The sequence below is a fragment of the Anopheles funestus genome, chromosome 3RL (assembly GCF_943734845.2).
Source record: "Anopheles funestus chromosome 3RL, idAnoFuneDA-416_04, whole genome shotgun sequence".
Taxonomy (NCBI): domain Eukaryota; kingdom Metazoa; phylum Arthropoda; class Insecta; order Diptera; family Culicidae; genus Anopheles; species Anopheles funestus.
The window spans coordinates 29,014,696-29,039,445 of record NC_064599.1 but is presented as its reverse complement, the minus strand read 5'-3'; the positions used below and the strand labels follow the sequence as shown (position 1 = coordinate 29,039,445).

Here is a 24,750-nt window from a genome sequence, read left to right as displayed (position 1 = left end):
CTTATCTTCTTTTCAGATTCTTTTATTTTACCCTCGTCCTTCTTAACATGTTGTCTATATTTTCTCTTCTTTATCTATTGTCAAGTGAATAGATAGATCTGTTCAACTGTGCTTCTTTCTTCTTTCAATGTTGTTCTACAATGTCAGTAAAATCTTACCAATAATTTCTCACAAGATAGAGAATTGATGGACAAACACAACACAACGGAACTGATCCTAATAGATGATCCACAAAGTGGAATCATTAGGGTCGCTTGTGATGAGACCGAGAAAAGGAACCGTTGGAGTTCATCCACTGCCCACATCCTCTGCCAACGAGACTAGAAAAGTTCCCGTTGGGGGAAGGAACACTTGGGATGAGAAGGGTCTGTCGTAAAAAGTGCTCTCTCTGAACCCTGTTTTGGACCCTGATCTGTCTGCCTGAATATGAATGGAATTCCACAATGAGAAGGGACCCATATTAACGATATTTAAAAACGTCAAATATCGTTCTTTGGCAAAAGAATACCAAATCCTTCCTTGGGGGATATTATCCGTGTCCCATTCGTGTAATACTGGTTCATTTTGTCTATATGGCCGTATTCTATTTTTTTTAATCTCTTACTATTCTCTTCTTTACCTACCTTTCTTTTTTTCTTTTTCAAGATTCTAGATAATCAACACCCTCTAAATAATCGATCCAGCTTCGCATTCACTTTTTTCTTTCACTTCCACTTACAAACCATTTCACAGGCAATAGTAAACAATTTCATTTTTAAAGTGTTTTATTTTCTGAAATTGTTAAAATTGTTGTAATTGTTCTTTTTTTGTTGTAGTTTTTGTTCTTCTTGTTGTTGTTCTCTCTTTGTCGCTTACTAATTTTCTTTTTTTAGGTATTTTTTTTCTTCTTTTCCTTCCATTTCCTTCCATTTCTGTTCTATTCTTCTTTCGCCAGAAATATAGCTAGCGATTTAATCAAACAATCTATCCGTGTAGGTTTGAGTTTTGCAAGTGAATTCACAGTAGTAACCACAGTGTAGTGTAAGGATAATTGCATAAATCGATAGCAATGATAATGTTCACTCAACGGAGCCTTCGTTCCATACTTCACACAACACACACCACCCCCCGGCAGAAGTGCCCGGGAAGGTACAGGGTGCGTAAGCCGAGGGAGATCGGGATGGGGATTTTTGGGGTAAGGGGTTTTTTTGTTTAATTATGTTACAAACATGACAAACGTGGTTCGTACGCAAACGATTGAGAAACAAATTACTTTCTCTATTCGTCAACTTGTGCACACTTTGATAGAACGTTTTTGATCCATTTTTGATTGAATCGTTCTATGAGTGATTTGATTTTAAGTTTTTTTTGTTGTGTTATGGAAAGCAGAAAGGGATTGTGATTTATATGCAGTTAATAGTTTTTTTTTGGTTTTTTTACAAGTTGAGTTTCTTTTCCATTTGTTCATCAAAACGTTTTACGATCGGTCAACATAATGCGGTTGTGGATTTTTAATTGCACACGTAGATTCCCATTACAAACGCTCCCGTTTTTTCTCTTCTTCGTCTTATTGCACTGTGTCCTTTGCTTGGGAAAGTTCATGGATATGGCTTTTCAGTCGTGCAGTTGCATATAACCTTTGTCTTTTTTTGTGTTTGGTTTTTGGTTGTTGTACAGTCAAGTTTATCGTTTGTTTGTTGACTGTCAATCCTTACTTCACATTTGTTCTCACATTACTGGCCGTGCTTTGAAAGATGGTCTTTTGGAAGATAGCATTCGCTTCATATCTTTAATTTGTCTGCTTGTTGTACAACGTTGAACTGATTTTGCTGTGTTTAACGATTCGCTTATACTTTGATTTACTGCGTGTTTGGGCGCTTGTTGCTTTGTTAGTGTGTAATGTCTCACAAATTCAGCTTTGCTTGTTTTTTTTTACTGTTATATGTACACACAAGTTTTGCAAATTAAACACAGACCCAAGCCGTGTTCAGCCAATTCAACCAACGACAATTAAGTAGAGAATGTTTCCAACTTTTTTCTCCTCATTTTATCCTGCTTGAATTTCGAAAAAAAGTTTAATTTTTATTCTTATGTTGCTTTACAAAATTTTTGTTTAATATCTCTTATCTCTTACACTTAACGAAACATATGAAAAGCAAGCAAAAAAAAAAAAAACATGTTTTTGTTACTGTTTTGCCTTCTCCATCGCGCATTTGATGTGATTTTCTCTTGGTGTTTTCATGTTTCCTTTGTTCACGTTTTTATTTCTTCTTCGTGCGCATTTGTTATGTTTGTTTGCGGTTGTTTTATGTTTTTATGGTAATTCTTTCTTTTGTTCTCCTTTTCTCTAATTTGTTTGATTTTCAACGGTGCCTTTTCTTTTTTTCATTTAAGTTTTTTCTCTTACAACTTTACTGTAAAAGCAACTGTCAAAGCAACTTTATTTAAAAAAAAAGGTTTTATTTTCTCTTGTTTTCTCTTAGTTTATCCTCAACTTTTTCAATAATTTACCATTTTCTTCTCTGTTGCTGGAGAATAATGAAAACCCCAATAAAATCTTCATTGTTTCTGTTCCAATGTGTGTTTTGTAGTTTTTTTCAAACAACATTTTCTCGTCATCTTGACTTTCTTTTTCTTTTCCCTTTCCAGTAAACTTTGCCAACATTAACACGTTTTGTTTCGGTTTCCATAGGTTGTATCAAGAGGAAGCTTAAGTTTCACACTTTCTTTCTTTCAGTGTTGATATTGCTTACAAAATAAACCACCCGTTTTAAGCAAGTAGCAAAACCGAAAGGGCATTTTGTCGTTCACTAGGCATTCTACATACTAGCGCATAGTTCAATAGTTTTGTATTTTTTACTTTGCAGTGTTTTAGTGTAGTGAAAACGGTTTAAAGCTATAGTTTGACTTGATACTATATTTATTCGCGTCTGCAACTGTTCGTTTGCTGCATTTTTTCTGTTTGTTCATGAAGAAAAAAGTGAAAACCCCATTCTAGCTATATCGTTTGAACAAGAACACGAGAACATTATTTCGTTCGCTAGGTAAAACGGGTATCTCTACGTGAACGTCTGCCAAGGTGACGTTTGTTTTTATATTTGTAAATTAAAACTAAATACCGTATGAAATAAGTGCCACCCAGCGCACAGAGAGCAAATAACAAACATAAGAAGCTCACAACCAAAATGCTTCGACGGTTCCTAGCAAATTCGTTCCTAGTGGACGATTTCAACGAACCTTCGATGGCTTCACTCGATTTTGTCTGGTTAAGTCAGCTTACCTTTGTGGGTTTTCTGTTTGTTTTTTCATGTACTACTTTTACTTTAAGTCGCACAAATCAGCAGATTCGATGTGTGAAGGAGGGGATGAAAGGAAGGGGAGCTTTAAGGGGAAGAATGGAAGGAAAACACTATCAGACTTTTCTCAAAATTCTCTCCGGTGATTGCTGCGTTCGATCGAACGGGAAAACGTGCTGACGTGGGTCACAGCGCTAAAGGGCAGCAATATTTAATCGGCGTCGGCGTCATTATGCTTTTCAAAGCGTGTAACATGCAAAAATGGTTGCAAATATGCGGAGCCTTTTCCACCGAATCCTAATTGTGGAACAACCGATGGGTGTTTCGCTAGTCGAGATGTAGGTGCTAGGAAGTAGGTATTACCTACTGATTAAACGCTATCAAACATGTTCCATTTTGCAACCTTATAGATACAGAGAGAGAGATAGATATAGATAGAGAGACGCCACTTTGCCCAAAAAACACTACCGATCAAGTAACAGTGTGGTTAAAGAGATTTGCTTTATTTTTCAACTTGTTGTCGCAACACTTGTTTGCTTTTATTTTCACTCATTCGTCTGCCGCGTTGTTTTTTTATCATACCGCGAAACGTCACGTTTTCACGTCACTAAGCTTGATTTGTCACAGGAGATGCTATGCGTTTTGTTTGTTTTTTTTTCTCGGTTTATTTTATTTATTCTTTTTTTTTATTGGTGTTTCTTACTTAACAATTAATTCTCTTCTGCTTATGCGCGTGTCTAGTGCAATCGTTTGTTTTTTTTTCTTGTAAAACATTACTGTTTTGCTTTGGAGAACTTCTGTCAAATCTAGTAATTGTTACCATTCGCATAGGGTGTGGGAATTGATTTATATATGTATTTATAGTTTCTTTCTTCGACTGGTTGGTTTTATTTTCTTTTTTTGTTTTCTTCACTTTTTTCTGTGTATGTGTTTGCTTATGCTCTCACTGTGCATCTGAGCTGTGGCTTTGTTTTAAAAATATGTTAAAGCTTGCTTGTTATTTTTAATCATTATTTTCTTCCTCTTTTCAAATATGTTTTCGCTCTTTCATACTCTCCTCTACCAGGCCAAACCATTTTGCTGTGTTGTAATAGTGTGTGTGTATATGTATATGGTGTGTTTCGTTTCTTAACTGTTACTTTTACAATTCTCACTTTTCTTTTGCCGTTGTTCTCTTTATTTTACTATGTTCATTTGTTCTACCTTATGCTCTTGTTTCATGTTTCTCTTTTCAGTTTCGTTTTGTTTTACTTCGCGCTTAGTACCATTTCATTCACTTTTAGGAGCAGTTATCGATAATTGCTAGGTTTTTTTTCTTTCTTTATTTCTTTCTTCTTTGTCCAGTGTATGCGTGTAAGATGTGTAGGTTTAAGTTCATCGAGTTCATCTTAGATTGATAAGTATGTGCGTTACGGAAATGAACTAGCTTCAAATAGGAAAACTTTGCTCCTCTAATCTCGCTGGCTGGAGAGGTTTAAATTCTAACTCTCTTTTTCATATAAACTTCCGGTAAGTAGCTTTCCTGTCGACAGTGAACTATTTGGAAGAAAGATACAGGTTTTTGGGTTTGCTGTGAGGTGTGCTGTATCAACTTATGTGTATGTGTGCCTCGGAAAACTCGATCCCTACCGGATCGCAAAAACCTCGTTAAGCAATAAACCCGTCGCCCCATTTTACTTACAAACGTACAACAGATTAGGTAAGAGAGAGTTAGAGAGTAAGAGATAAAGAGTGAGAGAAAATGTGTTTCTGTCTGTGTGTGTGTGTGAGAGAGAAGTAAAGAAAGGACAACGCGGAATTTAAAGGTAGTTTTGGTAGCTGTTTTCTTGTCTTCTTCAGAAGCGATCATCCAATTCAATTAAAAAACGGGAGTGCGGGACAAGAGAAAATCCCTCTAGAACTACCGTGCCCCCTAAAGTCTATACTATTTGCGCAGAAAAGCTACCGTGATTTGATCACCGCTAATCACGGGAAATAGTTGGAATGAAAGAACACGTTCTTGGGTAGATTGTTTCTTTTGTTGGAGGTTGTTTATCTATCGATGTTTGTCACCTATTATCGTCTCTTCTCGCCTTAACGATCATCTCGTGGAATAGCAAAAGTATTATTACTACAGTAGTAAGTAGCCTGACTGTTGATTGCTTATGGCATCCTCTAACGCACTATGCGAAGAGTGAAAGAGTGATGATCGAGAAGAAAGAGTGTGTTTTGGAAGGAGGGGATAAACGGGGAAGGGAGGTAGTAAGAGCGAGAGAGAGAGAAAGAGAGAGAGATGGAAAGATGATTACACCCTTAGTGTAAATCCACCCCTAATTACTACGGTTTTAGCATTTAGTTAACTAGCTTTGCTGTATAAAAATATACTTATAACCGTAACCGTCCCAGTGTCTCTGTCCTCTACGAGATTTAGTAACGCTTGCGCCCCCCCAGTAACGGACACGGGGGGTTGTTGTGTTTCTATTGTGTATGTGTGTGACTGTGTGTTTCTTTTAAGTAATATATTATAAGAAGAAAGAAGAAATCGAATATCACTAGAAACTTCTTACGCATTTTTTTTGTTGTTGCAAAATGTGTGTTATTAATTTTTGAATCGCAGCATTTGTGTTTTGAGAGCAGTGTAAGATTGATTTGGTTTTCTTCTCTGTTTGCTTCTCCTTTTTTTATAGAAGTGGAAGGTTATTAGCTACATAGAAGAGGGTAAATTTCGTTTGCTTCTCACATTCCCTCACATCCTCTTATCCTTTTTTCTGTGTGTGTTTTTTTTTCTTCTACAGTTTGAGGCCTAGCTAGATAAATTCATTAATAGATCACTCTAGAGTTTTGCACCATCTTGGATAACGTGCATGTGTCAGTGTCAGTGTGTATGAGAAAGGTGTTTGTGTTTAATACTTTTCATACTCTTCATAGTCTTCCGACCGAGCCTAATGAAGGAAGAGCGCGCGAGAGAGAGAGAGTGAGAGAGGTTTAAGTGTTTAAGGTGCCTTGTAACAGGTTTGAACGTTGTAAAAACCGGGGTTGTAAGAAATAGTAGGTGCCGTTGTTTTTTTTTCGGGGCGGGAAAACGTTCTGAACTGTCCTCCCCGCTCTATTTTCCCTTCCTACACAACCGATTTTGTTTTTAAATCCACAAGCTGTATCATACCTTCACATGTTATGTTGCACAGTTTTCCCTTTTTCCCTTTTGCACACACTCCGCTTAAAGCCAAGTTTCCGTTTCTGTTCGAGTTTACTTGTCCTAAATATAAGTAGCTGAGAGGATGCGCACGTTGCTTCTGCAGTTTGCAAAAAATGTGTCGCATTATGGTTATGTATGTGATTGTGGGATCCAGAACTTCCCAATTGGACGTATTTAGTTGTTTTATTTCTTCTCTCCATTTGTTCAAACCCTTGCATCACCCTGGCCCAAGAAATACCCAGGCCTTACGAAACTTTCGGTTTTTCCCTGATATGATACACACTTCACACATTTTGCCATCATCAAAACGAAAAAAAGGAAACAATTATCAACAACTAATGAAGGTGCGTAATTTAAATCACAAACCAACGAAAGAACGATAAACATTGTTATCAATCAATGTGTTGAAGTCAGCCCCCCGCGTATACGAGCAGGCGTTAGTTTTTGCAATGCCATGGTTTGCTGTCAACACCTTGCCAACGGCTTTACTTCACTTTTAGCCAAACTTTAAAGCCATATCTTCGTACCAAATGTTTTTTTTCTCGAAGTGATTTTCGAAGTTGCATGAAAATTATGCACCAGGTGTGGCTCATCTGTCACGGGTCGGTGGAACTGTTCGTTGCATAAATGTAACCTACCCCAATTAGGAGGAAGGATTTTCTTGCGAAACGAAACCATCGCCCCTCACCTGACTTTGAACCATTTCTTTCCGTGTTGGTTGCCATTCAAAAGTGAAAATACGACTAACGGCAATAGGACTTGTGACCTGTTGGGCAGGTGAAGCGTAACGTCCTCTTTGTCGCGCAGTTCGTTTGATATGATGCGACATGCCTCCACTGCCCGGAACTGTTACACCTTCTTGATTGTCTAGAAGGACAGCACAACTCCCTCGCGAGGGATTTGGAGTAAAATTAAATTCAATTGAATTGCAACAAAAAAAAAACATACGTAAAACGAGATCCGCTTCCTTATCCAACGCAGCAAAAGGACAGGAAGCAATTCAATAGGAAAAGACTTTTAAAGCCTACAACAAGCTTAAAGCTGCACCACCTGTAAGACAGCCATGTGCTGTGTATCAAACAAGCGAAACAACACAACACGTCAAGCCTTCGAAAAGACATAACAAAAGAGCACCAAACATCGTGATAAAAACATGACAAATTCTTTCACACTTCTTGTGAACATATTTTTCCCCACTTTAAGTACAGCTTTTCTCTTATTTTAAGCATTTTCTTACACTACCTTAAACTTTTCGCCCGTTTTTAATGGTTTAGTTTTGTGCTGCAAATGCTACTGTAACTTTGAAAGTGAACAAAAAGAGAACAAACAAACCAAGAGGAGAGGAAGAAAAAACAAAACTCATTTACCACTTTGTTTTCGAACTGTTTAAATCGGAACTGTTTCGAAACGGCATTCAATTCCGTGCTAATGTTTTGTTCTCTTTTGTAATGTGTTATTATTACTGCTTCTTATTACCTGTTGGTTTCCTTTCCCTTTTTTCCTTATTTTGTTTCATTACTTTACTTAAACTAGCGCTATCCTATTTGTGTATGTTCTTGTTTTATATATGTGTTTGCTGCTTTTAAATTTTATTTGCTTCCTTGTTTTTGCTCATCTTAAATGATTTTATGCATAAAGATTGATGTTAGTTTTAGATTTAGTACGTTTGCTGTTGTGTATGAAGTTGTTTTTTTTTGTTGTTGTTGCTTTATTTTTAGTTTTCATAATGCTATTCTACTTTCTATCGCAAGAAGAATGTAAAGAATGCTTAAACCGTACCTATCATTTGTCATCTATCAATTTTCTAGTGTTGTTTTTTTTTGTTTGTTGTTTCTTGTTGTTTTCTTTCTTATGCAAATGGAGAAATTGTTTAAACTGGAACTCGTCTTTAACTCGGCCCTTTTGCAGTGCTTAACCGCGCAAGGTAAGTAGGTATGCACGTATGTATGTATGTAGCAATGCATGTTTTATGTATGTATGCATATATGTATGTATGTATATATATATATATAGCTCTCATCGCATTTCTGTCAAATATATATATATGGTTTTTGTTTGAAATATATACACTGGTGTACGAACGTGCTGCAATTAACCGGTTTTTTTCTCTTTCTCTTTGCCCTTTTCTTTTAGCAGATTAGCTTTTAGTAATGTATATAATATATACCAGTAGAGTTATTAATCGATCCGCGATCGGGAAAATCGAATACGCGCGCTTGATAGTGCAAAATGGCAAGTAGCTGAGAGTGTAAATTGTTTCAAGTTTCAAAATTTTGTCACATTTCTTTGTTGTTGTCCATGGTTTTTATTTTCCGCCTCTCTTCATTGTGTTTTTTTTTTCCTCTCCCACGTGAAGCCTTTTTGCCTTTGTTTATGTATGCCAGCCGAAAGAGAGATGCTGGTGCGAAACTGATCAGTACTTGTTTTGTTTTTTTTTTTATGTCACAATGCACCTTGCATATCCTTTTTGCTATTCAGGTATTAGACTTCTCGTTTGTTTCACTTTTGCTTTGATTTGATTTTAGACCTCCTGTCCGTGGCGTATCTGGTTCACAGATTTGTAGATAGATTTGTAATTGTTTTACTGCTTGAAAGTCATAAGATGGACGCACACAGTGTCACCCTTGAGAGACGAGTAAACATGGCAGCGTGGGGTGCTGCATTTCCTACCGGCTAGTGCCTCACAGGTTTTGTAACAGGTTGTTTTTTTTGTTTTGTTTTCCTTTTTTTCTTCTTCCTATAATCACTTGAAAGAGATATTTTTTTTGTTTGTTGAATGGCGCGATACATATTACTGTCTGTATTTACTTTATCATTTCGAAACGTTGTAAAAAAGAGATAAATAGTTAGCTTGTATATATGTATATGTCACTTTTATGTATATGTCTATATAGGTAGCATTGATCGCTGTCGTGTTTTTTTTTTGTTTTCTCTCTATCATCCTTATCCTTATCCATTTCCATACTTCGACTAAAGACTGTTTAATTCGCAAATATTTTACACAAATTTACACACACGCTCACACACATACACACACGCGCACTATATGGTAGTGTAAGTACCAACGCTTTGCTTGTTTTGTTTTGCGTGTGCATGATGTTTCGCTTTAGGTGTAGAATCTAGTTGAATTTAACAAAAGTTAACAATTAAATAGAAAATCACTGTTTGACGGTACCCCATGTATCCCTATCCCGAATCAAAACGTTCTATGTACAAAACCGCTTTCCCCGTGCGTATGTAGCGAAGGCCGGGAAAAGCTTTAGCGCTTAAAGTTAGCAACTCTGCACCGTAATGCGTATGTGTGGTTTTGATCGCAAGATTATAAATAGTTGTTTTCTATTGTTCCATTCTCTGTAATCTACTATTTGTTTTCTAGTGTAAAAAAGTTTCATCAGTTAAATAAAACAAGAACCATAACAACTGCTCTAGCCTGTACATTATCATACTTCGTAAAGGATTCTTTCTTGCATGTGATGTAAGAACTTCATCAGCGTCGTATTTACGTTCTCTCTTTGTCCCTTCGCTTCACCAAAATCGACAAACAATGGCCAGGGCACACGCTGTGTGCGACTTGCATTATTATCTATAAATAATCGTTTCTACACTACTTTGTACCGTATCTTCCGGTAGCCATTTTAACCGCATACATAGTGTACATTCGCTTTTCGTCGTTTCGAAAATAAGTCTGCTCGTAAGCCCTCACAGTACAGTTGGCAACACACAGGACACGCACTTGCGCTCATCAAATAACAGTAGAGCTCGAGATAGGCGAGCATTTTATGCGCGTGTTTTGTTATTTTAAAAAGAGTTTGAAATCACATTTGGATCAGCATTTCTTCGTTCTGATTTTGTCTTTTTTTTTACTATTGTATGATTTTTTGTTTAACACTTTCCTCTTACCACACACGCTAGAGACATTATTTAACTAGAATTTTCTACTAAAATTTCAGGTATCAGATTAAACGCTCCCATCAACACCGTTCGCTCGTTTATATGTTTTACATTATTTGCTTTGTTTGATAACTTTTTCCACCAAAACTTTCAACCACACGTGTGTTTTTTTCTTCTTCCTGCACACGTGCACAGTTACAGTTCAAAACATCTCTGAACGCATTGCTAGCGCCACCTGGCGTAATGTTGCTGAAACATTTCAGTCAAGCGTTACGGGTGTGAAATATTTCACCGCACACGTGAAACGATGCAAACGAAACGCTACGTAACGCAATGCTGGGACGGCTGTTTTTCTTTTGTTTCTATTAATTTTAACAAAACAACTAAACGCTCGTTTGACTTGCTAATGTAAAGTAAATAACACAACAAATTAAGATTCACTACACGTGTAACAGCTACCTTACGCGAACATATTCCCTAAAGATAAAAACAAATACGCTAGCTATAATTCAAATAGCTAGCTAGCTAATGCAAGTAACGCTTACAGATGTAATGCATTATCGCCGGATGCATCATGCAAACTGCGAAGGGGATGCGGCCAAGCGGGAACAATCAACCTTGCGAGTAACGCCAACCGTATGTTTGCAACCTGCTTCAGTTCACTTTGGAGCGCTGGTAGGCTGTGCCTCGGGCTGTTCGTGACACTGCAAGCTTTGGAGGTACTCCACCCTGCGTAGGTGGACCAGCCTCTCTTTTTCGGCTCGTTCTCTCTGTAGCCTGTAGACGGTTGAGGGATGACACAAAAGAAAAACACGGGTAAGATATATGTGTGCAGAAGTTTAAATTGAAAAATATTTCGAAGAAAAAATAAATGTGATAATAAAATAAGCAAATTCAAATAAGTTTCAAATAAAAATTAGGCCCAAGATAATAGAAAATATTAACTGTAGGATGAATATCTCACCAAGTTAGTCATTTGCTCATCCCATGTACTGATGGTAAGCGTATGGATTAATGAATCGTGTATTAGTTGGGGAACTTTCGGAACTTTTTCACTATCAGTTCAATCACTATCACTACGATACTTACTTGTTTTTCGATTGTCTCATAAACTGCTGTATCTTTCTAGCGGCCTGATTTTGTGTTCGTTGCGAATAGGTTCGTCTAAGAAATTGGGAGAAAAATATCCCATGAATATATCACTGCATAACACAATCCAACCATCAAACTCACTTTAAGGGACCCGACGGACTTGGTTCCTTCGAGACGGAACCTCCCTGCTGATTGTTCTGCTGTTGCTGCTGAGGCGATTGTTGCTGTTTCTGCTCGTTGCGGAAGTTTTGGTAGTACGTTTCAAGACATTGTGCAGACGCCTTGTCCTCCTCGCTGCTCGTTACCGGCTGCTGTTGCTGCTGGCTGGTTTGAGATTTTTTGAACCGCTTGTTCTCGCAGTACGACCGATACCCGTTCTGGATGACGAGGGCAGCCTGTGTCATCTGTCGGTAGTATGCGTACTGCTTGTAACGCCGATAGTAGTTCTGTATCACAACGGCCGCCGTACGCTCCTTGTCCTGTTCCTCCATGCGGCTTTTCCGGCCCTTATAGGAACGGTACGCCTTCTGGATGCATTTGGCCGCTTCGTAAAGCTCACGCTGCTCACGATCTATGGATGCAGAAATGGGGAGATTGCTTACAGTCAACGTACAACTAAAAGAAGGTTCTCTCTCTCTCTCTCTCTATTATCGTACCGTTTAGCTTTAGGTTAGAGAAATCAGCTTCAAACGGTCGCACAGTACCGCTTGAGGATTGCAGAAATTCGGTAAAATCTTGCGTAGTTGGAGGAGGACTTGGTGACCCGACAGGATGATCTTGCGGTATGGAATAGCTGGCAGGCGACTGTAGCGGACCAGAAGATGCCGGACTCAGACTAGAGCAGGGTGTACCGACATCATGATATCTGTCCCAATTAGAGCAGAAACTCAAATAATGAGATCCTTTATATACAATAACAGCCAACATTGCTCGTCTTACCGGTAGTTGTGATCACTGAACTCAAAGTTAAACTCCTGATCAAACTGTGACGAAGGAAGCGAATCGAGTAACGGCTCCATAAAGGTATCATTCAATATACCCATTCCGGACGTATCCTCGTTCAATGAATCTGGCAACGGACTGCCAAGGTACATAGTTTCTTCTGATTCGTTCTGTAAAACAAGTCACTCAATGAGCATTGTGAATACGAAATAGTTCTCCCCATTAGCGCACTCACCTTAATACGCTCTGGCATGGCAGCGATTATTTGCTCGGCTAGTGTAAGCACCTTCGCATCCGAATCCCCTGCGAATTATGGAAGGGTAACAACGGATCCAATCATTATACAAATCGTTCACACAGAGCAATTATCTAATTGATTAATTTCTAACATCACATCACGACACATACGCTACATTACATTACAAAGCACAAGCAAAAAGCGACGTAATGGTGTGAAAGAAAAGGCATAACTGTGCTGGTCACTTACCTGTTTTGAGTAAAACAAAAGGGAAAATGGAATTCAAATTCATAAATACCTTAATCGAAAGTATTGTGTTGTGTTTACGTCTGTTTACATTTTCATTACAATTCGTATCTGGGAGGTTTGTTTCATTGGATTGTTTGAAACAACAAAAAAGGATCTGCTTATAGGAATTCCCAATTAATTTCATTCAAATCAGTATCTAATGTATGAAACAAACAAAACCTATTCGAACGCATGTACAACAAAAATTAAAATGAATAAAAATAAAACTTTTCTTAAATTTCATAAAACACACACCTAACATCAACAAAATAATTTATAATTCAATTCATAGCACGAGTCTTTGTATTAAGTAATCTATCGATAGAGAACACTAAAACTTACACAATAAAACTAGAAAATATTACAAACACATCAAGAATATAACTGAATGTAAAGAAATCGTTTCTAAAACATAAAACAAATATGATTGGAATAAAAACAATAAAATACATCTAACACACACGCGCGCACACTGAGAGGGATAGACAAATAGTAGAAGACAGAGAGTGTGATACTAAAACTAAAACACAAATAAAACTAAATCATTACACCCAGTGATAGAAGGGGAGGAAACAAATAAAAAACTAAACACAACAAACAAACAAACAAACGAATAAAACATAAACCGCTAAAAAAACCGACAGAACGACGACACTGAACTGACCTACGGCGTTCGTCACAGTACCGGCACCATTCCCACTGGATCCCTGACCCATATCCATACTATCGGGAAGCTGATGGTGCGGCAGGTGACAGTCATCCTCCTGCAGTGAGTCAGCATCCTCGCACATTGGGCTGCTTTCCGTAGCCGAAACCTCACCTGCACGATCAAGACAGATGGTTCGCATCGTAGATATCGGACAAAAGGTATCGTTCAGTTTCGAACGGTAGTCGTTTGACGAATGCAAATGAAAACGGAAGGAAAAAGACAAAAGTAGCAAAAGAAACGAACATAACGTAAAGTGAACAATTCGTTTAAGGATAAATCGCAGATTTTATGTTTTTCCCCTGTGCAAAAGATACCATGTCTGGACTGTTATCAATTTGCAACAAAGGGGAACGGTTAAGAAAGATGCTACTAGCGAATGAGAAGAACGAGCAAAATGAAACTAAAAACGGTATGACATTCTCGAAAACAAAAGAAAGGAAAAGAGGAAGCTTCATATTGAAACGAAACTGTATACTACAATCATTTACTACTACGAAAAAAAAAGTATATTTTTGTATTTGAAAAAAAAAAACAAACAATGCTTAAAGGCTGTACTGAAGATCACACCATTGCGATGATGTAATTCTAGTGATTGAAGAAGCAAATTTGAGAACGATCAAAATTCTGGAAATACAGTGTGAAAAATAGCAAATGCAACGAAGCCAATCCTATACTAACTAGTGATGTGTTTTGATGCGTGTATTAAATAGAATATCTAGATTAAGACTGTCACATTAGTTCATCATTAAAGGTAGTTGAAAAATAATTATAATAATATTGAATTAAAAATGCACAGCACCGAAAAATGCTTCAAATTGCAAACAGGATGAGCACACTAAGCTAGTCACACTCGCGTTCGTGATAGCGCTCAAAGTGAATGTCATCGGTATTTTCCCGATCGAGGTATCTGTACGATCCCGATCAAGAATGGTAAGGGTTTGTAAAAATAATGATTCAAATCATGATGATCGTAGTCACATAAATGTTACTTACACAGTGCAAAGTCCATTTTGCGCAATGGTGACAATAGTGAAACATTGCTCGACACCTGCGACGGTGATTCGGTAGTGCGTTCGCTTAGCGACAGTGAGAAACTGTCCGTTTCTCGATCACCACCAGCCGTGCTGGAAGGTGTGCCGGGTTGATTTTTACCACTCGGTTGTCCACCACCCGATGCCAGCGGTAGTGACATGCTGCGATCCATGCGATTGGTGCGCTGAGCATCGCGGAACGTTTTTCCCGTACGGCTAAGCCCACCGGAACGGTTGTCCATGTTGATGCCACTATCGATCGACGAGCGCTTGGAAAGTCGCGCACCGGGAGGACTTTGACTGTGAAGGTGAAACAGTGACATTAAGTGGACTATAATATCTTTGGTGGTTCGTTCGCTACCAACCTCGAATAGACGGCACCGGGACGCAGGAACACTCCATCGTGGCTACGATTACTGTCCGAGTTTGGTGACAGTGCGTTCGAGAGCATCGGATTGGAGTTGGTATTCTCGAGCCCATAGTGTAATCCACCCGACTGTGAACCAGTCGACGAGCAGGAACCCTTCATCTCGCTGTACGGCGACAGGGCGGTCGGTGAAAGTGATGGATTGAATGCTGCCACCAGACCGAAGTTATCGTTACTACAGCTATCACTGTTCGTACCATGTAAACCCTCGCCATAGCTGAAGATTTGATTTAGGTTCAGAAAGTTGTGCATCGTGCCGGATGCATCGTTCGCCAGCGAATGCATATCACCACCGGCATTGGAGTGCAGGTTGTTGTTGCTATCCGTCGGTTTGCAGTCGGTACCTGCGCTGCTGGAGCTGCTATTACTACTGTTACTGCTGCTACTATTGCTTTCGTTCAGATTGCTAAGAAGATCGGTACCGGAAAAACGATTCCCCTGCGTACCGGCTGTTGATGCGCCATCCTGATGTCCGGTGGCTTTCTGTGCGGGTGAAGCCGCTGGTGATGAGGTGCTGGAAGAGTGATTCGAGCAGCTGGTTGGCAATGTGTTTGGCGTAGCGGAGGAAGCGGAAATCGTGCTGGAAGAAGCCGTCGTAGACGACGAGATGGAGGCAAGCGTCGGAATGGAAGCACTCGTTGGTGTGCGCTGCTGGATGTGAAGTCGCTCCTTTTCCTGCCGTTCGAGTTCCCGCGCTAGCTCACCGTGTCCATAGTCACGGGCCACCTCGACCGGGCTTTTCTGCGCGTGGTTCCGTACGTTCAGTGCGTTCTGGTTCCACTTGTACAGTATGATGGCCGTCTCGGTATGTCCCCGAGCACAAGCAAGTGTCTAAAGATGTGGTAAAGAAATCATTCTAGTCGTCAAGGTTCCGAATATCCCCGGGGGATTTTCGACACTTACCAGTGGCGTGTAACCATCCTTATCTTGACTGAGTGCGTCGATTTCAGCCTCCAGGATGACGTTCGAGTTTTCCGCCTTCCAAGTAAGCATCGTGCGCACCAACTTAGCATATCCGAGTGCCGCTGCCAGATGGAGCAGTGTCATACCCTGATGCTTATCAATAAACGGTCCCGGAGTTACGGAGCGCCACATTTTGGCTGTCAGTGTTTCGCAGTAGTTTACCAGCCGATCCTCAAAGTTGTTCTGCTTGAACAGTAGCGTATCTTCCGGCTAAAAAAATGACCCCCAAAATTACGACAGATTACTTTGCCAACCATTCAAGATCTAAACAATGCCCCACAACTTACCAACTCTCCCGGTTCGACCTTTATCTGTAGCTTCTCGTCGATTGATTCGAGCCGGTTAAGCAGATTAAACTTGTACAGCATATCGTTACCGTTACCTTCACACTTCGTCTCGAACTTTGGCGGAGATTTGTACTCAAAGTTGACCGCATTGGATATCACAAAACCATCACAGGCGACCTGCAGCGTCACGACGCCGACCTCGTGCGCTGGACAGTAGCACCGGAGCACACCGTCCTGCACGAGCGTTGTCGGCACCGGGAACGAATCGAATAATACTGTATAGGCGGAGCTGGCACTCCACGGTCCGGTTACCAGCACCTTGATGCCACCCTCCGGGTATGCCCACTCCGGACTAAAGTCCGTAATGGTGGACGCATTTGTGATCGGCTGAGATTGCTGCGGTTGCTGCTGCTCGTTCTGTACGTGATGTTTGTACTGTCCGAGTTCGCTACCACTATCGCCAGCAAGCTCTCCTCCACCGCTTGTGTCACCCGTACCGTCATCGTTGGTGCTGTCGCGCAAAAATTCATTCTTCGCATCCAGCTCCAACTCCGGGAACTCCACCAGCATATCAAACGCATCCAGATTTACGAACACATCGTCATCCACCGTACCGTGGTTCACATCACCACAGTTCTCGATGAAATCCATCGGGTTAATCTCACCGTTCATTGCATCATCCGTCGGCGTACTGTCGTGCCCGGTAACGTGTCCACCCAGGGGCATGTTAGCGCTAAGCGTCTTCTGTATATCCTCCTGGGACAGATCGAGCGTTTCGTTGAAGAATGGCAGATTGTCGTGATGATGCGTTGGGCCACTGTTTTCCATGCTCTGTACCGGACTCGCCATCGGTGTGTGATCCTGATAGCCAAATATACTCTCGAACGATTGCTTCTCGGAGGTGCCACCCGTTGTAGTAGACGATGGTGAACTACTCGAGGGTTGTGATGACTGCCGTGTCTGATGGTGCGTTAGCGATGGTACTGGTGATGATGATGCATCCATCATTTCTTGCTTCGCGATCGAACTGGAAGAAGCTTCCGTTTTGATGGTCGCATCTGGCTCCTTATCGTTCGACTTTTGGTGCTGCGATTGGCACACGTACGATTGCTGTTGACCGTTTAAAATTAACAAACTACCGGGCGCTCCAAGGTTCTGAAATGCGGGACAGCGAAATGAGTTCCATTAAAGGATTCCACACAACCAAAACGAAAAGCCAATACTAACCTGACCCAAACTTAGCACCAGCGGTGGGGTCGATGTTGCTACCGATGCACTGTTGCCATTAATCGTAATACGGTTATGATGAACCGTCGCACTCTGACCACCTTGCCCATTGTTGCTACCGTTCGACATCAGTCCTGACCCGTTTGCAACATTTGTGTCCCCGCAGCTACCATCCGCAGCTGCACCGGACCGTTGATTCGCACCGAGCGTATTCGATGGACGATTGGATTGGCCGGTGGATCCGATCATTGATATATGATTCTCGTTGCTACCGTTTAGATTGATGTTCGTATCGCGAGCTCCCGCAGGTACACCGTTCACCGTGTTGGACCGGTCCGTGCCAGTTCCGGCACCGTTACCATTCGATGGTGTCACTTGATTGGAGTGGCCAATCGCAGTTAATTGATTGCTACCGTTGGTGTTGCCGGTGTTATTGCTGTTGGTGCTGTTGCTGCTGCTGGACGAATTACTGCTACCGTTCATCGTAAGCGTATGTTGCTGTTGAGCATGTTGAGGATGTCCATGGTGCGTATGAACATTAGGATGCTGTTGCTGGGGATGATGATGTGGATGTTGCTGTTGATGATGTTGCTGCTGCTGCTGCTGCTGTTGCTGATGCTGATTGGTTGTGATAATCATGGCCGATCGATGTCCTCCGAGATGATTGCCTTGCGAACCACCGCCAATGCCGTTTGTAATGTGACTACTGACACTTGTTAATTGTGAGCTACTGTTACTGCCGCTCAGCGAAACCAGCCCGGATGGGTTCTGATTGCCGGGCCTAATTGAATTCTGACCGGTAAGGCTCTGGGCCGAGGTAGGAATGACTTGGAAGTGTATCGACGAATCGAGCGTCTTCGGTGTGATGGCGCGCGCTCCATTCGGATCGAGGATGGTGTGCTGTGGGTGTGGCTGTTGCGATTGCTGCTGCTGTTGTTGTTGCTGCTGCTGCTGCTCAACCCGTCCAGTCGCCATCCTTCGATTATCCAACCATCGGGGATACATCTAGGGTGGGAAATGCAAAAAGGTACTTCTTGTGATATGTTCTGCTTTAATTGAGATTTTGTGGCCAGAGACAATTGCTTCCGACACACACACACACGCACACCGGCAATACCTACCCTAGAACCGATCAGTACGTTCGGTGCCGTACCACCACCATGTCCGTCCGTCCGTTTGCCCAGCTCCTGCACACTCTTCGCTGCGCTGATGCGTCGCATCGGATGAGAACATGACTTCCCATCGGCACAGTTCGCATCCGGGCAGCCACACTCGAGCTGTTTCACTAGCGCGGTTTGCCTTGCCATCCGCTGCTTCTCCATCAGCTGGCTTACGATCGCTTCCACCGTTTCGGCCGTCGAGATTTCAATCTCGTTCGCCGTGTCCGGTTCGTCCTCGCTGAAAACTGTGGGAAAAACTAATTTGCTCCATCAGTGAAGAGTGTAGCTTCTTTCATTTATATTTTTAATTCCCGTTTTTTTTATTTGCTTTTCGAAAAGAATAATACAAAACTTTACTTACACATTGGCTTCAGCTGGCTTACCAGCTCCTCCTTTGTCCACTCTTTCTTGTCACCCCAGAGGGCCAGATTAGGCGTGATGACAGCCATCTTGTTGTCGTCCGGATACGGAACGTTCAGGTAGTGCACGAGCACGATGTCCGGGTTTTGCAGCAACCAGTAGCAGCGCCGATGGAAGGTTGGCAGGATGGCAGAGTGGACGTAACAACCGTAGATACATTCGGTACCCTGCACCTTTAGCTTCATGTGATCTTCGCGGGTTGTTTTGCCATCTTTGCGCTTTTTCCAGCAGTAACCATCACGTCGGTAGCGTACTTTTTTCCTTGAGTATAGCAGCATCGAACCACTTTTCGGTCTGGAATGGGAATTAATGTTTTAGATTTAGAATTAACCATCTCTCTTTGCTGGCATTGAGCTGAGCAACTTTTAAGGTTTCAATTTCAGGTCAAAGTGTTCCAGAAACACAAACTTAAGCAAAATGTTACTCATTTACAAGGGTATTTTAATGGTATTTAGTTTCTGCTCATTACTAAAAATACTCGTAATAAGAGGGTTGACTACTTTAAAAAAAGAGCATTAAAATCTATATATTTTTTAAAGATATTATCGAAATTTTTATTAACAGAACAATTAATTAACTTCAATTCAAAACCACAATCGTTTTCAACTTCTTTCCCTTTACCGTGTTCGCTCAATTCTCGAGGTGAGTGTCCCAATTCCAGGTGTGTTTTTTCACAAGGAGCTGCTCTTTAACACCCCCTATAACACCAATTGGTGCCGATAGAACAGCACCCTAAGAGACTTACACCACCAAAGTGAGGTTGAAAAAGAAACGGATCGTTACCGTCGAATGAAACTTAATGACCCGTTTTAATTTCCATTCCTGCTCAACAAAACCGATCACATGGCACGTGGCGATGATAATCCTTAACGTGCCTGCTCTCCAGTTCTTCGAACCGAATCGGTACGGCATGGTGGAAAACGAAAACCAAACACTTAAAACCCTCATGCGTACGGTACGAAGGTAAGTGAGACTATTGGAAAAGACATTCTCCCTGAGCAAGGGTTTTTCTAGCGAGAGGGAGGGCATTTGTGGTTACGTACGGTTACTGCGGAAAGACAAACCACGAAGGCACGTTCCATCACCTGTGGGTGTAGTAAAAAATGTGAAAATTGGGCAAAAACCCTCCGTGCGAAGTCCGTGGAGTCGATTGGGATATGTTATTAAATTTAATTATATTGACATGAACATCCCCCGAAACGAGGGGTGACGTTGTCATCGGTGGAAAGCAGTTTGGAAGCCCATTTAAGAGACAATCTCCTGGTGGCTATTATCGGGACGGTCGTAATGACTTCTAGGTCAGCTCGTAATGACATAATTATCAATTGCTTTTACCTAGCGGTTAAGTATCAATTACGGAGGCGTTTCCATTCAAACAGTATCACTTAGCTTTAGGAGGTGATAGGGATGTCCAAATCATGTAATTATGAGAACGAATGAAAGTAAAAACATTTGAAACGCTCATAAACTACTTCGACGTTAAGATCCGAGCGCCACGATAGAAAACATGTTTTAACGCATGTTTAAAGTGTTAAATTCTTCCGGTACATAAACAGCTCACACCTTCCACAGGGTGGCATAAAACAGTTGTTTAAACGGTCTTCAAACGGTCCATAGGAAAATGGCTCGTGCTATAATTACACATGAGCGGCTCTCATTTAATTACTTTCTTCAGCCAACTATCTTCATCTACTAGCCGCGTTAATCTACCCCGATCCGGAACGGGACGGAAAGCCGTTTTGCCATTTTTCAACAAATTCCACCCCCACGGTTGGATGGCTGTGGATGGCCATCCACTTCCTAACAAAGCAAGACGCGGCCGACGGCATCGTATTACACGCAAAACTATTGTATTGCATATATTAGCCACCGGGCTACACTAACTAGCTTAACCCAATTTATTTGTCAACCGATGTGAAAAAGCCAACCAGTTTATCAGTGATGCTAATAAATTTCCGATCCCGACTCTACAGGCACACTCTTACTTCCCGCACATAGAACCGTGCCCGTTTCTCGGTCCTTTTGCAGCACGAGCTTCTAACACACTTCCGGGTTTGGAAGCGAATAATTAACTTCTCACATATTTTTCCCGTCCCAGGCCAACACCGTACGGTGCACGTAAGAACGCACCCGCGGAACAACAACAGCGACAGTTTATATTGGCGACTGGCAAAAGAAGCCACCTACGTGTCTAGGGGGAATGTGCGTTTAGGCTGTGAGGCTTCACTTCGGTACCCAGGTTTGGAGAAAATCACTGTATACGGTACGGAGAACCGCGTATGCTAACAGACACTCACACACCGCCTACGCCACCGTCGCCGTACATCCCATCCGAGGAAGCCGAGGAAGCAGGATTTCTAAGCGTGCCAAAGGATATAAATTACCTTTTAGCAATGCACTATTCCTTTCCCTTCATACTATAGTCGCGCCATTGTATACGCGGGGACAAGGTTGAACCGAACTTTCCACATTCTGAAAGTGCTGGAATGCGTTTGAAACTTTCCGTACGCTTGCGGATCCTTAATTAATTCGCGCGAAAAGTGCATATTGGTCGTCGGGCGAATGCTGGACTAACTGGTGGCATGTGTATGAAGTGGCCCATGCGTGCTGTTTGCTGGAGCTTCGAGTTTTTGGTACTGAAGGTTTCAAACGACGCTTGCATTTTGAGTAATTGTTCCACGGGCCAATCATTCGCGCGAGAATGGTTGTTGTTTGTTGATTGTTGAATGGAAAAACCTGTAGCGTTTTAAAAAATTTAGCACATTATGACGGTAATTTATGAGCATCAGTAAAGCCACATGCAATACTTCGTCAAATCTCACTCATTTGAGCTGTGAGCTTTAGAAATTCGAAATATATTTTATTTTTAAAAAGTTATAGCCACATAAAACAGTTGCTATGTGTTAACAAAATTAACCAAAGATTAAAAACATTATTCTTCTTTAGTAAAACTGTATGACATGATCATCAAAACTGGTTCAATATAACACTCTCTTTACAATGCGTAACCCATAGTATAGACTTAGAAAAAATCTTCCACAGAAGAGATAGTTGGAACCTGTCAGCGAAGATTCCGAAATGAAAAATCAAACCAAGACCTTGAAGAAGATGACGATGTAACAGCGCCATTTCGCCCACCGCTTCATAGATTTGAAGACCCCATATGATAACATAACCAGGGTAAAACTTGATGATGCACCCCTCCTAAGCTTTTCGGATTTGTACGGGTGACAATAACCATCGTTAAATTCCTGGTGATGATGGACCTGGAGATGCGTCCACCAGAGAGGCCGGGATGATGGATTGCGAAGAGCACCTGATAAGTAAGTAACTAAACATGTAACCAATCTTCCCAAGTATTTTGAAGTAATGCTCAACATACGAGATGTGCTCAGTAATACTCAAAAGACGAGAGGCCATTGAAACTTAGTTAATGAAACTATTATAGTAGTTTCCACGTATTTCGAAACATTGTAGCATTTTCTTATGCAATTTTAAGATATTTCAGAAATAGCAACTCGTTAATTCGAATTCTTAAAAGGTATTGACAAGTTTTATATCTTGTAAGAAAGATTGCATTATACTTGGATGTTAAATATTGCATAATAAATAAATTTATTTAAATTGGATATATGTCTGTTATTGTTTTTAAATTTCAAATTAAAATTACAACAGCTCAAAGTAGAAATATTCATCCCATATTACTGATCCAAGCTGAAAACACCATGCTAACCGCAAGCGTTAAGCTTTTCTGCCGATTTTTCATTATCTAAATCCCATTCGCATACCATTCATAACATTGACTTATGAAGAACAACATTAAAGTCAACAGCATATCTCCCTTTCCAATAAAAGCAAGGAAACCTTATCGGTACAATGTGAAAACTAGGTCGCCCTACCAGTTGACTGAATTCCATACATTTTGATCCCTTGGTTGGGCAAACCGAAAATGTCCACATCCTCATTCGCGCCCATACACTTACCCACGAACGTAAGCCTACGTCAGCTGTAAAAAAGGGACCGAGCAATAAATTTGCGAGCTAATGCAAACACCCAATAAACCATTCGATGCTGTTTCGGGGTGACCCGTGTTTTTTTTTCGTTCTTCCTCTGCTTGGGATCGTTTATTTACACCTCATCAACTGAGCAACAAGCACGAACGATAAGGCTACCCTCAGCGGCAGCACTACACCGGTACGAAGTCATCCCGGCACCCATTCATCTGACAGGGATGGGAAATAAAATGTTTTAAATTACATCACACAATAATCATAAATAGGTATCTCCGGTGTTGGCACCGGAGTTGGCGCGTGATGTTGATAATATTCTTCTACACACGGGGAAACGGTCTGCAAGTTGACAACACAGGGATGTAGACTCGTATATTCCGAGGATATTCTTACGATTTTGTACCGGACTTAACTCTACACACACACATATAAATACCCTTCCCGGAGAGGATTCAGACCTCATTCCACACGGCTGAATGTTGAGAGAGGTGTGATAAAGTTAAATTAATATGTGTTTGTAAGAATAAATCTTCCCCGGAGAGTCAGGATGGCAGCAAAAGAAAAGCCCGAAACAAGATGTCCCAAGATGATGAGTGAGTCGTTCAGTCGTTGCCACCTGTCTAGCAAAAAGCCTTCACGCTAAACGTTGGCCTTCTGCGTGTTTTTGGGTGGAACAGGGGGTTTTTTTACGGTCCTGGAAAGAAAATCATCATAAACCGTTTTCACCATGTTCGCGACAACAAAACCGTTAAAGATGTGCCGTCTTCAACGTGTCCCACGGAACTCCCGCTAGGTACGTCGATCGGGGAGGTTTTTTACGTACAGATAAATTTATGAATATCCACGTTTATGCTTCTCCCACGGGTATGTGCATTTTTGCTCGGCACACCCCACTAACAAGACTCGTGACATATTTCTGTGTTTTTTTTTTACGATGACATTGGTGAACCATGTCTCGCTCGGTTTATTATTAATTTGTTCCTGCTTTATGATGCTTGGGGAATGGGGATGTTGAAAAATGGAGGCGCCATGGTGGATTGTATAGACAGCTTTAAACTTACCTCGTTTTCACCTCCTTCGACTGCCATTCGGAATGTTTATCGAAGCTTATTAGGATGGCCGCAATTTCCTGAAAATGGAAGGAAAAAATGAAATATTAGGAACGAGTTAATTTTTATTTACCACCTATAAATATGAAAATGTCATTATTAATCGTTAATTATTATTTTTCTTGTCGAATATCTTAAAATAAATCAATTATCTAACAACTTTCAATTATTAATTAAAACAAATACCAGACAATAAATTTAAATTAAAAATGTGTAAGATATAAAATTTAGAAAACTAATTTATTATACTTTATTTAAAATAAAAAAATCGATCTAGGTTACAATTTTTAAATTTCCGTAAAAAACGCAACGGTTCGTCTCATAGTGAAGCATTCAATTTACTCCTACAACACGCATCATCCACGATCGAATCAACAACAACAGCAGCCCAAAAGCTCAACTCGTACCCCGAAAAACACATTCAATTTTGTGAAAACTTTTCCTTTCTCATCTTCATGCCATCCCCAAAACGTGACGCTTATCAAAATACGGGTAGCTCCCGGGGA

The 24,750-nt window shown here is 40.9% G+C and overlaps 1 protein-coding gene across 26 annotated transcripts in view; it reads right to left on the bottom strand.

The window, feature by feature from the left end:
* Window positions 1-2,428: 2,428 nt before the first annotated feature.
* Window positions 2,429-24,750, bottom strand: part of LOC125767566 (uncharacterized) — a 183,468-nt gene continuing 161,146 nt past the window's right edge. For 23 of the 26 annotated variants that reach the window (XM_049434258.1, XM_049434249.1, XM_049434252.1 and 20 more), the window contains 16 exons: window positions 24,197-24,264; window positions 19,067-19,419; window positions 18,667-18,962; window positions 17,546-18,550; window positions 16,319-17,473; window positions 15,972-16,241; window positions 15,007-15,899; window positions 14,604-14,941; window positions 13,566-13,721; window positions 12,611-12,678; window positions 12,373-12,545; window positions 12,090-12,298; window positions 11,575-12,004; window positions 11,431-11,505; window positions 11,306-11,333; window positions 2,429-11,118 (listed from right to left, as the gene is read on the bottom strand). In XM_049434258.1, coding sequence (XP_049290215.1) covers window positions 10,996-11,118; window positions 11,306-11,333; window positions 11,431-11,505; window positions 11,575-12,004; window positions 12,090-12,298; window positions 12,373-12,545; window positions 12,611-12,678; window positions 13,566-13,721; window positions 14,604-14,941; window positions 15,007-15,899; window positions 15,972-16,241; window positions 16,319-17,473; window positions 17,546-18,550; window positions 18,667-18,962; window positions 19,067-19,419; window positions 24,197-24,264 — 5,640 coding nt within the window. In that variant the 3' untranslated portion in view covers window positions 2,429-10,995. The remainder of the gene's footprint in view (window positions 11,119-11,305; window positions 11,334-11,430; window positions 11,506-11,574; window positions 12,005-12,089; window positions 12,299-12,372; window positions 12,546-12,610; window positions 12,679-13,565; window positions 13,722-14,603; window positions 14,942-15,006; window positions 15,900-15,971; window positions 16,242-16,318; window positions 17,474-17,545; window positions 18,551-18,666; window positions 18,963-19,066; window positions 19,420-24,196; window positions 24,265-24,750) is intronic. The other 3 variants (XM_049434270.1, XM_049434271.1, XM_049434273.1) reach the window with 3 other exon arrangements.